At 36.7% G+C, this 14,122-nt stretch overlaps 2 protein-coding genes and 1 pseudogene across 2 annotated transcripts; all 3 read right to left on the bottom strand.

The window, feature by feature from the left end:
* Positions 1-1,892: 1,892 nt before the first annotated feature.
* LOC120014815 (protein gamma response 1-like) lies at positions 1,893-5,378 on the bottom strand. Its single transcript, XM_038866890.1, has 3 exons — positions 5,203-5,378; positions 3,243-4,493; positions 1,893-2,763 (listed from the first exon to the last, which is right to left on the bottom strand). The coding sequence occupies exons 2-3, from the start codon at positions 4,489-4,491 to the stop codon at positions 2,060-2,062; spliced, it is 1,953 nt and encodes a 650-aa protein (XP_038722818.1). The 5' UTR covers positions 4,492-4,493; positions 5,203-5,378; the 3' UTR covers positions 1,893-2,059.
* Positions 5,379-5,905: 527 nt separating this feature from the next.
* On the bottom strand, positions 5,906-7,752 carry LOC120015496 (annotated as a pseudogene).
* A 2,723-nt stretch (positions 7,753-10,475) lies between these two features.
* LOC120014067 (zinc finger A20 and AN1 domain-containing stress-associated protein 5-like) lies at positions 10,476-11,620 on the bottom strand. The gene has a single exon (XM_038865996.1). The coding sequence runs from the start codon at positions 11,411-11,413 to the stop codon at positions 10,868-10,870; it is 546 nt and encodes a 181-aa protein (XP_038721924.1). The 5' UTR covers positions 11,414-11,620; the 3' UTR covers positions 10,476-10,867.
* Positions 11,621-14,122: the final 2,502 nt, after the last annotated feature.

Raw genomic sequence — 14,122 nt, forward strand, 5'->3', positions numbered from 1 at the left:
GGGTTTACAGAAATAGATGTACTCAATTTTATAAGTTCATGAAAACGTATATAAGTTCTAAGCCAAATATCACAACTCGAAACCAATTATTCAAAACTTAGAGCATGTCCAATGGACACTTGATAACACATTTTCAAGTGTTGAAAAGTGAACTTTATGGAAAATTTAGAGTGCTAGAGTTATACAATGGAAGAAAATGAACACTTGAAAACACACTTTCTTGATAATGACACTTGAAATATAAGTTGTTGTTAAAAATGACACTTGAAATATGAAGTATGTATATAGTTGATGAATAGTGAAGAGATGATGAAAATGAAGAAAGAGATGATAAAAAGGAAGAGAGGGGTGATGAAAAGGAAGAGATGATGAAAAGTAAGAAAGAGAAAATAAAGAAGATGAGTATGAAGTGTTGATGAATAGTGTATATTATGGGACCCACTCATCCAATTAAGTTATGCCACGTAGGAGAGAGTAGAAGAGAGAGAATGATTTTGAAGTGCTTGATATAGTTTTTACCACTGGAGTTGCTCTTAGAATGGATCGTGGTAGAACCCACACTTCAATTATGTTGTTGCAGATCATTAATGACATCATTTAATTGTTTTACTCTCAAATAGAGTAAAAACACAGAGGTCAAGACAACAGCCCCTCAGATTAATGAATGTCTTCCCAAGTTGACAGATAAATCCACATTATTATACTCTTTTGGTGCAATCTGGCAACTGAGGCACAGTTGTGCTATCATGCACCATGTGCTTAGGTTGCCAATCAAAGACCTAGTCCAAATCCTTACGGGACATTTGGTTGGCATTATGAGAAGGGAATGAGACGAGCCGATGGTGAGAATAACTCATTCGCTCGTTTGGTTGAGTTTGAAAGGGTAGAATCTCAAACTCATCTCACCCTCATTCCCTCTTTATGGAGATTAGTCAAGCTCACTAAAATGGTGAAATTGACTAATATCCACAAAAGAGAATGAATTTGATACTCAAAAAACTATTATACCCCTTATTAAGAAGTAATCACAATCATTAAATTAATCTATTCTTATTTTTATGTACAAAACATTTAGTATGAAAATTGTACAATTAAAATTCTAATACTCATGCTCACTCTTCTTTTCATATCAAACATGGTAATGTTCATCTTATACTCGCCTCACACTCACTAAATTAGCCACCAAATGCCCCGTTAGAATCCAGCAACTGAAAAGTATAGGGTCAGTGGTCCGTTACATAAATGCTCAACAGGGACATCTTCCCACCTCACAGTACCCTGTCTTTATTAGTTCTATGAATTCTTCACCATGTCAGCAGGGGGAAAAAGAGAGAAGAAGGAAAAAGAACAATAGAAATAAGACTACAACAGTCGCAATGAAATGAAATAATGCTGAGGAAGGTCTCAGTTTATTACTGCTGTTCTTTGCTATATGATTTTGAATGTGATAATTTGGCAACTGAAGGATATCCAAGTAATTGAGTACCTCATACGAAATAATCAAAGCCACAATGGTATGACATCTTTCTAAAAGGAGACCATGTCAATGCACGGACAGGAATATGATGCAAAACCATGAGATCAAGTGCTAGCGTAATGGGAGGGGAATATATCTTATAATCAGATGCAAACAAGACTGATCATCAGAAAGACAATATGCATTCATGTTGTTTTATCAAAGAAATATTGAAGCAAATTAACAAATTCCATGAAGATAGCAACCAAAAGATCCACAAAATTACAACAAATTGACTTTCGATTGGATTTGAATGAGGTAGCTTTAACTCTAATGATCTACAAAAGAAAAAGGAAAATGATAACTATGCATGCTCCAAATGACCTCGCCATTCGTCGGTCAAAACAATCTGTAAATTGTATTTTGGATGCTGATGAGAACAATAAATTGAACAATTCACATTAGGCAGGAAATGCCATATTTTCATTTTGTTTATTGTAGCTGTCCAATCGTCTACTGAAGATCATAAGGCAACATAAGTCGAACTGAAAATAATATAGCTAGCTAGCTTGATATCCAACTAAATGAGTTGGCAAGTTAAATTCACATTTCAGAATCAAATCCAATATTCCAAAACCCATCAGGAGTCAAGGGAGGGACATACCTATATCGATGTCTAGAGACACCATCGTGATGCTCACAACGGAAATTCTGATTATTACCATTGCTTTCCTTACCTTCATTATTGGGAAGAACCGCATCATAAAATTTTTTACATTGCTTGCATTCGACTCCTTTTAAACTTTCCCGCTCAGCCTTCTTTCTCACTGGTTCAACATACTTGAAACCTTTTTTGCTATCCATAGGAACTGGCATCTGCCTCTTTTGTGGAATAGGGCCGACATTCATATCCTGTGTTTCATCATCTGAGCTATCAGGACATATTTCTCCCGGAACCTGGATTGGAATATTACGATCTTCCTCTTTTGTCACTTTATTCAAGTCTCCTCTAACATTTTCAAGGGGAGTATCAAGAAAGTCATCATGAGGATCGGGCCCATCTATGCATTTGTTAGACCTAGTACCTCTCCATGAAGATGCAGATCGCTTTCTACCAGTTATCAGAACAGTTTTTGCAGAGAAGGGGCATTTAGGTGCAGTAGTGACAGAGGAAGTTGGAGAATGAAATCTTGAGATTTGAACTGGTTTGTCTCCCCTAGCATCCTCCATGCTATCATCAGCCTCATTCTTCACTTTGTTTGTCCCTCGAGCAATTGCGAAAGTATTCAGGTTTTCATCTTCAAGATCTGCAATTCCAAGCAATAGATAATTGATTATAAATCATGGGTAAAAGCAGAAGAATGCTAAATATCTATAATATTCATTTTTCTATCATTAATCTAATTAATAAAAAAACTAAGGAACTTTGCCTAAAATAATTAGACTACTTATAATAACAGCTACAGAAGTTTGTTTAGAATTAAGAATACCAGCCTTGTAATCATTTATAAAAAAGGAGAATGAAAAACAGAAAGACTAAATAGCTGATGCACTCTCCATCAAGTATTCATTAGTTTAGTATTGGTCTTCAATTAGACTGCATGGTAAGACAAACGAATCAATAGAATGAAAATTAGCCGAAATACTGAATGCCAGACAACCATCCCTTTTCAAATTGTCTAGAAAAATTCAAATAAGTAAATCATCAGAACAGTTAATCAACCATGTTTGCTTATCTTATGCAGATAAGAAAAAAAGTGTAGGGGAGATACTTCATATATCTTACCAGGTGAACGCTTTGCATCCTGATGATGCTTGAATGAATCACTGCCATTTCCCAATGTGTTTTGCGGATGCATTTCCTCTTCAATACAACCCAACTTTTTGCAAAGGAAGTTATACTGAGATTTCAGACTTTTGTACCTTTCGACAACATCCCTTCTTTTCTTCTTCATGGCCAATAACTCCGACTCTTTTGTTGCCATCTGCTGAAGTAACATTTCGTATGAATCCCTCCCCTTGGTCCCTTCAATGTTCATTCCTCTCAGACTCAACTGTAGCTGATTAACTTTCTCCTCTAACTGATTAACTTTGACCAAAAGCATCTTTTTATCTTTCTCACACTCTTCCAGCATCTCTTTTTTCTCTACTATTTCCAAGCCATTTCTTTCAACTTGTTGAAGTAATTCTTCTACCAATTTTCCTCCCTTCTCTACTACTTCTGTCTTTTTCTTCAGCTCCCTTCGCAGTTCACCAATACACTCCTCCATCTGTTTCAATTTGGTCAAAAGTAGTGTCTTCTCTTTTGCATGGTCAGTCAGCAGTTGTTCATTATTCATAATCTCTAAGGCTTGGACTTCCATCTTCTTGAGCAAATTTTCTTTGAAATCTTTTCCCTCAGATACTACTGTGGTTTTTCCCATGAGCTCCTCTTTGAGCTCTTCGATTCCTTTTTCTAGGCTACTCACGTTGCTAAGAAACGCATCAGCCTTTTCTTCATGTCTCTTCAGTTGCTTTCCTTTGTCCACCACAAGAGATGCTTTTGTTTGAACCAGCTGGACTAACCTATTATGCAATTCCATTCCCTTATCAATTTCCATAGACTTCTGGTTAAGGTTGTTTTCCAGTTCATCAATTATGAGTTGTTGACTTTTTATTCTCATAAGTAAGTTACTCTTCTCTTCCTGGTCACCCAATGTTTTTATCTTTTCAAGTTTGAGAGCCTCTTTCTCTTCAAAAGCTTGTTGCTTCTCCAATTGAAGTCTCTCTACTTGGAGCAATAGATCTCTTTCTTTCTCTTTCCACCCATCTTCTGCTGCTTTCCTGGCCTCAGAGTAAATTTTCACCAAGGTTTTGGATTTTGATTGAAAATTTGGGAAAAGCTGGCTGCAAAATATGTACTCTATCTGAGAAATCCTGTCCTTTGCTTCTTGAATAGTGGCAACCAGAATGGTACTGAGCCCAGAAACATACTTTGCATCACCACTGTCAATGGGATAACTTAATTTTGGAGAGCTTTGTAGGTGTTCCTCCATCTCTGAACAGAAAGAGACAAATACAGCCAAGTTAGACATACTAATCTAAAGAATCCATCATCCAATGGAAGTACTTCCTCCCCTTTCAGTCGAGAACCTTCAGGAACATTTGTGAAATCCCTATTTTTGTATTATATATATTGCCTACAAGAATAGGCCCAAATATTCCTTAAGTACACATGCTTAAACAACGAAACCTAGCTATCAAAAATCATATCATAAGCAAACTTGTAACAGAGAAACATAAGGCTGCATTGCTTCCCATCTTAAAATGCAAGAAAAGGAAACACCACCTGGTGTACAAGGGTCGCAACTTGCACTGCGGTAAGGGCTATGGAAGAACAGATGTACTAAGCTAAAAAATCAAAGCAGAAAAAAGATTACACAGAGTAAAATGCCCTCAGAAACCTCATCAGGGTCAATGGTACCAAAACTAAGAACTACTCCTTCCATTTCAGTTCAACCAAGCAAATGTAATACAGGGAGAGAGCTCAAAACATAGCATGTATTATTCCAAAGCTTCAAAACCAAACCGATTTCAGATTCGCCTTCAGATAAACTAGGGCATTCGTAGAAAACACCAAACGTTTGGGGAATTTCGCACAATTGGCAAGTAATCCAACACGTAGGTGACTGTCTGACTGAAATTTAGTCGAAACATAGAAGACACCAAAATGATCAGATAATGAACCAGAAAATGCGCAGAGTTACCTTTCTCTGCGTTTTCCAGTTGATTTGATGAAATGGCGGGCGGTCCCAAATGCGAGAGAAATGGGAGTTGGATCGACGACTACGCGAGCTCGTATCGGAAGGTCTGGATTTGGACTTCAATATGCGCGAAAACCGTCGACAAGTATAGTTGCCGTCGTCGTTCACGCTTCAGTTCAGGAGTCAGGACTTCACTGCGTTTAAACTTTAAAGTGGAAAACTCAAGAAACGACTTCGTTTTAGTCCCTCGCGCTCTCTCTCTCTCTCCCCCACTCCCTCTCGCTGAGCCCTCCAATTTTTCGCAGTTTTCAAAGCTTGGCGGGGAAAATACTAACTAGTGGGCCTCGTTGGGCTTTTGTGGGGGCTTTAGGGTCCATTCTCCGTAAGCCTTTTGTCGCCAATGAAGCACTGGAGAAGTGTGGACTGTGGACAATCCGGGCTTTGGCCCAACTACTGGAGAGTTGGGGTGGAACCATGATGATCACCATTAGTACTTCCAAGGATGCCATCACATACATAAACCTCCAAGGATTGTTGTGATTTTCAACGCTAGTAGTAAAAATGTTATAATGGTAATTCATAAGCTGCGAAAAATATTTTATGTTTTACTATTAAAATTAGTTTTTGTATAACAAATTTAAAATTAGTTATAATTTAATAAAACAAAATAAAAGGAAAAAAAAAGTAAAATGATGCAAAACAAAAACAAAACCAAGACACATTCCTCTGATAAAATCTATTAGCCGAAATTGGATGTTCCATATACAAACTACTTCACTCTTATCCTAAAATATAGAATGCTATCAGTCCTCTTCCTCAACGACCTTGGTGCCCAAACCCATTAACCCCTCGGGAGGGATCTCAGTAACAGTCACCAGTGAGTAAAACTCCTCCTTGGCATCTTCTTCATCGTTCCTCTTTCGAGCAATGCGAACACGAATTCTTCTAGGTACACTCCTGATACCATGGCTCCAAATATGCTTGTTTAACTTGACATCCACTCTAATGTCAGTCGTCCCCATGGGCTTCTGGGCGAACTTTCTGATTTCCTTTATGGCCTTTTGGAGCCTTCTTCTTGAATGTACTGCACAAATTAAATCATGAGGAAAAATGATGAGAATAGTTTGCACACGGAAGAAAAATATCCCTAGATAGGAAAGTACAATACAAATGGACAACACAGTTGCTGAAGCTATGGCAAGTTCTTACAAGTTCTCGAGAAACACAACATTCAAAATTACAAACGTCAACATGCATCAGTCATAACTCCAACATGATTTTTTCACTTAACACTTGCATTGCATATCATTAGCTGTGAGCCATGAAAGGTAGAATATCTGAATGTCCGATGACAAAATCATCATGATATATAAGGACACCAATATTATCAACAAATAATCTGAGGAACTTCTGCCAACATGATACTGGAAAGATGTCAAAAAATGGAAGAATAAAACATGATGAAGTATATCAATAATCTGAAACAGATTCTAAACGGGCCTTCAAACAAGCACATGTTCAGATAAACTGAAAAGTGAATGGCATATAAAGGAAAGGAAATGCAGGAAAAACACCCACAACGAGTTCCATGAAATTCCTCGTAGTAAAATCACAGCAGAAAATGCAAGCCAAGTACAATGAGACACTGTACATGCACACACCAAAATGGTTTTTAAAAATTTCAAATTGATAATCCATAAAACTGTAGGATCTCTTCAGATCACTTTTAAACAATATAAATTTGGAGAATACCCAGCAAACAGATGGATAAAAATCATGCCTCCGAAGCTAAGTTCAAACGAAACATATGGTCACACACTTCAGCTCACTCTGTTTCCCCTAGAAACAAATTTCTAATCAAAACCATAATCAGATATAAGTAAAAAAGTACCCTGGACAACACATTCATCCACGAAAAGGTCTCACTAATATCCCAGAATTTTCCACCAACAAAATGGTTAGTACAGGCACTCAATACAGATTCGCCATCCAGAAAATGATTAGAGAGCACCCGCAAACTTCTCCAGTACGCTAATATAGAAATATTATCCCAATTTTATCAAATACACATTAGCCAAAATACACACACTGAGAGAACAGCCAAGTAAATAGAACAAAATAAGACATCTAACAAGCTCACTGACAACCTACTGAGATATGAATGAAGTTAACACTTAACACAACATAATCAACTCCAAATGGTGAAATGGATCAGATCTAAACAATCAACAGTTACCAGAAAACTTAGGTCACGACAAGAGCAAACTTATAACTAAAATCACAAGAAAAGGAGAGGAACAGAAGGTTTGGGTTACCATCCGTGCAAGCGTTTGTGGAGGTTGATGGTGTACTCGCGAGAAACAACCTCTTCCTTTCTTCCTTTGCTTCCCTTCTCCACCATTTTTCAGCTCTCTGAAGTTCCTTCCGCTCCGCCGGACGTTAAACCCTTGCTTTCCCTGCCGAGTGCCGACACGGCGACACATAGACTTTGCTTAAATTACATAAACAACCTCGGTTTTCATAATATTTCCGTACGACCACTTTTATGAATCATCGTGGATTTTTCCTTGGGTCGATACTATGACGTATATGTGGGCCTGGATCCAATGAATGGGCCTTGTATTGGTAGACTAAAATCAAAGGAAAATTAAGGATCAAAACAATAATTCAACTTGCCAAAATAAATCAATCAATTCCCTTATTTTTTAAATACCGTTGAGAAATATATTTCCTATTGAAATCGAATCTTAAGCACATATATATATAATCCAATTAATTTCCAACCGAATCACCTCTCGTTGGTAACCATTTCTCTTCAATTTAATAGTTTAGGTGTCTTTTTTTAAACAAAATTTCAACATCTTTATTTTTTTTATTTTAAAAATGGGTGGGCAAAGGCGATAAGTATAGCAACCCTCCTCGAACGTGACCCTAAGAATACCCACCCGCTGAAAAAAAATACATAATTATTATTTGTTTAGACTTTAGATAGTTACATACTTTTAATTATATTTGACGTTTTTTGGTTGGACACACCTTCCCCTCATATTGGGGTTAATTTTATCGATGTAGGGTGGAGGAAAATGTGATCATTTTCCACAACATTGTCCCACATAGTGGTGATGATAGATGAGGTGTCAAGTTTGAGTTGTGAATAAAATAATGTAAAGTTGGTGACACTAGGGAAAGATAATGTCAATGAAATGGCCATATTTATTTTTATTTTTTCATATACGGCAAGAAAAGCATCTTCATGTGGGGATTACGAGTTGATAAATCAATTCCAACAAAGCCAGTGCATCCCGAATAGATTGAAAGGTCACTGTGCTGTGTGTATATATATAAAAATTCTCTTATACGATATTAAAATAAAGATTTAAAATGTGAATCTATATTTATATCAAATATGTGGGATTTAAAGTAACGGATTCCATTTATCATTTCATTTTTTGATACCCTTGAAAAATTTATACATTTTAGGTATTTACTTTAAGAAGAATTCTTATTAATATATATTCCTCTACTTAAGGACATAAGAGTTGCATCTTAGTTGCCAAAGTTGAAAATTACCCATGTATAAACAAACCCAAAAAAAAAAAGGTGTGAGACTAAGACTATTGTTAAAAATTAATAAAGTGATTGATATTTTTCTATAATTTTGTCCCATTGATGGTGTCTAAAGACTGGATAGATTCCTTCCACTGCATCCAAATATGGGGAAAAAAAGATGAAAATCCATGAGCAAGAAAAAAGTATAAATGAAGACCCAAAAGAAAATTAAAAGTATTTCTATTTTTTTTTTATTGAAATTTTATGTTCATTTTACTTTTAAGGCTAAGTGTAAATAAATAAATTATAATGTAATATTTACTATTTAGGTGACCAAATACAATTTTTTTTTGTTCCAAATAAAAATTAAATTTCAGAGGAAAAGTATATGACAATTATGTATCATTAATATAAACTCAAAATCTTCTACATCTCTCAATTAATTTGATTGTTGTTTTATAAAACGTTTAGATAGTTGGACTCGCTAAACTTAATACCATATATTTATAATTTTTTCCAGGAAAGTTTGTTGGCAACCAAAATTACCTATAGTTATACTGTTGTAGGCAAATTACAACTACAGCAAAACCCCAACACCCATGTTAATTGCGATTTATGCATGTTTTCAAACAAATTTCATCCACTCAATTCACTGCACAAACACTGTTTATCAAAATGGAGATGGAGTTACAATTCTTTTAGGTATAATTTGTTACTCCACAATTCTCCTCAAAACCATGTTAAGTCATGGTTAAAATTTTGTTATCGAGTATTTGGAGTGCTCCTAGTATTATAATATAATAGATTTGAAAAAAAAAAACCGTAAATCTTAAATCCTTTTCACTTTTTTGGTAACCAAAAATGACAACATTCAAGTTCTCCCTTTGGACATCTTGTATGAGTCTAAACTTCGACGATCAATCCGCGTGCATAAAAGTTTTTCATCTGAAGACAAGATAAGTGGGGGGTCAAAGCATAACACGTGTTCATAAAGGTATTGCTCTTAGTGAGAATTGAACTCTAAAACTTTTTTTGATAACCGATAATGATATCATACAAGTTTTTCCTTTGACATTCGATATGAGCCTAAATGCGGGCCGTCAGATCCACGAGCACAGAAGTTTTTCATTTGATGACATGGTAAATTGAGTCATCCGCTCCAATCAAACTCAATACCTCCCCAAACTATACAGTTTGATCCCAAAGGTATTCACCAATTAAGAAATCTAAATATTAAATTCTAACTATTAAATCCTAAAATGTAATTTCTAAAAAAAAAATTATGATTAAAGATGATTGCCAGGAAATTATACTAAAAAATTGTGGACCTATTTCATCAAAATGGGCATCTATCGGTGTGGACCCACACATATCTCAAACAACTTCTCAATCCCATCAAAGGACACACCAAGTCACTCACTTCTCTTTCTGTTGTTTTTCATAAATTATTATTAAATCAATTCTAAAGACCGAAACTGCACCGTCCGATCATCACACTTTCTCATGAGATCGCCACATTTGTCCCTTTAAAAGTAACATCTCACCTTTACGCAAATGTTCCCGTCACGCCCACTTTATCACCATTACGTGGCACTGCATTATTGTACGTGGCACTGCCTTATTGGACATTAGATAAGTGCCAATAATTTTACGATGCACATCACATGTCCATTCGAGTGGGCCACACCGCCTTTGTCAAACAGAAATCTCTAGTTGTAAATTTCGAATTGACATCAAACTCCTTCGCTTTGCTTCTAATTTACATACACATGCCATCTGTATGGGGGAGGTCGACAACATTTCCGAAAATTACAATAATTATTTTAATTTTAATTTATAATCTAGTTTTGCAAACGAAAGCCAATACCACAATCATTTCTTTTTTTTTCCTACAAATAAAATTTTAAAAAAATTATGGATCAATCGCACACGAACAATCAGAGAGATTTTGATCTTCGATGATCATGAATGACAAAACCATGTTAGATTCCATGTTTTTCTCTCCCTAAATCGGCCTCTGTTCTTCATCATGATCGTCGTTTGGGAGAGAAAGAGATCCGACCTCCGTCTGTTGAATATTTTACTTGTATTTCCACGACAGATAATTTATGACTTGTACTCAGACTCTGACGATCTTCGCGGCCTTAACCACCGGATTCTCTCTCGCGATTGCCTCGCGACCAGCAGTCTTGTAATCGTAGCTGCAATCGTGTCTGTCGGAGTACCGGTGTTCCCAGCAGAAGAGGTCCCCGCATCGGCACCGGAATCCCGTCAGACCGACTCTCCTGCGGCAACCGGAGCACCGATTCACGACTCTCTTGTCCATCACCTTCTTCGTCGCCAAACCAGATTCCGCCCGATCTGGAGTCAGCTTCCGCTTGCCGTTTGCCTGCGGGGACGGATCAGGCTGCTCCGCTGCTCGTTTCGGGGTGGATCTCGGGCTCTTCTCGCCTGATGACGAGAATATCAATACTCCACCTCCGGACACGGTTGATGCAACGGCGGGCGTGCTGCTGTTGGTGGTACTTGCCGTGGTCGCGTTAAAACATTTCTGGCACATGTTATTGGTCGCCGGATTTCCGGTAACTCCACAATTATTGACGCAGAGCGTCAAGGTTTCAGGTACTTTGAATTCTGTCTCTTCTTTCCCCGTCTTTTGTGCCATGATTTCTCAACTGGATTTCTTCAAACCGATCTCAAAAACTCAAAAAAAAGCTTTGATAGATCGATTTGTGTTCTGTGTTGATTTGTGTTGTGTTTTCAGAGAGAGAAGAAGATGAGAGGGAGAGAGGCTTTGGGGCCAAGATGATGAGGGAGAGAGAGGGCGGAGGATTTGAAGCGATTGAAAGGTTGGTAATGGCAATGGAATATGGACCTCATAGAGACGCGTATCATACATTACTTTTTGGGAGGATTTTCTAATTTGACAAAAATGACCTTATATGTTTTCATTAATTACGGTTTTTCGGCTCTTTAAAAATTGGTTTCTGACGTGGGAATCGTCATTATCGAGAAAGTATACAACTTGGCTCTTTTAAAAACAAGAAAATTAGAAAATTATACATGGTTATCTTGCACAAATATAGCAAATATTTTGTGAAATATTATAAGAAAATTAACAAAAATTAAATTCTATAGATATTGAGAGGGGGATTTACATTTTCCAATTAGTGAACTCGCATTAAATGTGAATTAGTGAAAATAATAATCGTTAGTTGTGGATGCTATTTTTGCATTTAGGTATTGTTCGCTCTGAGATACTTCTACGAGTTTTTCTACAATTTCTCGTGGATTTATTTCAAGATAATATATCGTCTCCCCCACTCAAACCCATAACTTTTTAATGAAGGGAGAGTGAGTATATAAATTAACATCTAATCTAGCAAGATACCCAAAACGGACAATACCTGAATGTAAAAATAGCATCCACATTAGTCCATCATTAAAAAAAGCCAAATATTAAAAGTAAGACATTGGATTTAGATGATTCTATCGAGTTAGGAACTCAAATTCGATTTCCCACAAAACACCTCAAATTGTTATTAGGATTGCTATAATAAATTTTTTGTCAAGTCTAATTTGAGTGGATTTGGTGACAATTAGGTATGAATTATAAGAGTAAATAAATAATAAGACTGTTTTATATGATTTGATATTATTCTTCATTGGAATATCACATATCCATGGGTATTAATAAATAAACATTTGGGATGCATCATTAATAAATAAACATTTTGAGTTCTGTCTATTTATTGTAAAATAGCATATTGTTTCATTAATTAACAACTAATTTTGAAAGTGCATGCACTAATTAATTTATATTCTGTTAAAGTTTTTATTGGCAATCATGGAGTCGCTGTCGGGCCCTAACCCAATCAAAGTGTGTCTCCCCTAGAATAAATCAAATGGTACAGCACAAATTTTGCCTGAAAACTGGGGCCCACAATCATTCTCAAATATGCTACAACCAAACACACCATAACAAATCCCGAACAACTCACAAAAGGTTCCATTTGCTTGACCCTTTTTTTTTTCCCCCCTTTTTTCTCTAATTATTTGTGTCAATGGGATTTAAGCCGCCCAAGCTGACCACGACCCACCTTTTCTTTTCCGACTAGGTCACATCAGTCCTTTCTGTGGCTGACACGTGTGTCGGTCATGCGTCTCGCTGTTGAAAGGCAAGATGTCCTGGGTGTATAGGGTCAGTTACCGTCATTTTTTTTAATATAAAAATAATGGATCAATCCATCGATTAACAGCTGTTAATCTGATTATTTTGATCCAATTCAATTTCTACGAAATTACATGATGTCTGATGTCAAAAAAAATAATGATACCAAAATTACCATTCACTTGAATGCAAACAAGTGAAACAGATCACCGATCTCACACGAGAACTAAGGTGCCTCACAAATTCGCCTCTATATCTGACCAAGGCATGCAAAGCTGAATTTGACGGTCGAGAAGAAGACACTCAAGCAGCAAAGAGTAGTACTAGAAGAGTTGCCTAATGGTCCATGTGAACATGGTAATCGATAAGATAGCATCTCGGCCATACCAAGTTGTCATTTCGGTATAAATCCAGTAGTTCACCTCGAAAATCTCCAGTAACCAAACATTAAGGAAAATTAAGAGTCATGGAGGAGACAAACTCCACTTAAGAAATGAATCAAGATGTAATTCATCCTCTTATAAATTCATCTAAGAATCAAGGGAGAAGATATCTACTCATACCTAAATTAGAACTCTCAAACTCATATAAAATGGAACCTCCAGCGTTTTGGTAACCAAGAATTTCTCGGCCCAACATTCTCATCGGACGGTTGGGTCAGCTCTAAACTCAGGTCGTCAACCCATCCCACTCGATAGGTAAGATCGGTTTGAAACACATGTAAAGAGAACGAAACTAAATCCCACAAATAAGAGTTATCCACAGAACCTACCATGTGCCCATTAACATACATTAAAATTGATTGGTGTGGGAGTTAAACTTGCGACCTCTCGCATTTGCAAGGATTTATCATAGTAAATTTCACCATCCTAACCAAAGTTTCTTTTGTCATGTAAAAGATTCAGGCACTTAACTTTTGATTGTTAAAGACAAGAGCTCTGAGCACTAAACATATTACTCTCCTACTAATATTTCAATTGATTTGAGCGTTGACGAAGTCCCCCGAAAATAAATTGGGGGTCCCTAAACTCACTTTCCCGAGTTAGTTTTGGACGTCATCAGTAACATACAAAGAAATATGAGTTAGTATGCGAATTAAATATTCCGCCGGTTAACTCATTGAGCCCATATAACGGAGTTAGTTGGGGTTCCGACTACCGAGTTAGGCGGGTCAGCGGGTGGACATAGGTGGTGTAAACAGCT

The sequence above is a fragment of the Tripterygium wilfordii genome, chromosome 14, assembly GCF_013401445.1.
Source record: "Tripterygium wilfordii isolate XIE 37 chromosome 14, ASM1340144v1, whole genome shotgun sequence".
NCBI lineage: Eukaryota > Viridiplantae > Streptophyta > Magnoliopsida > Celastrales > Celastraceae > Tripterygium > Tripterygium wilfordii.

What these genes read in the sequence shown, in the direction of transcription:
- LOC120014815 (XM_038866890.1), bottom strand. Translation starts at nt 4,491, where the DNA reads ATGGAGGAACACCTACAAAGCTCTCCAAAATTAAGTTATCCCATTGAC. An exon ending in GGATGCAAAGCGTTCACCTG is followed by an intron (nt 2,764 to 3,242) that starts GTAAGATATATG and finishes TTGGAATTGCAG; the next exon opens with ATCTTGAAGATGAAAACCTG.
- LOC120014067 (XM_038865996.1), bottom strand. Translation starts at nt 11,413, where the DNA reads ATGGCACAAAAGACGGGGAAAGAAGAGACAGAATTCAAAGTACCTGAA.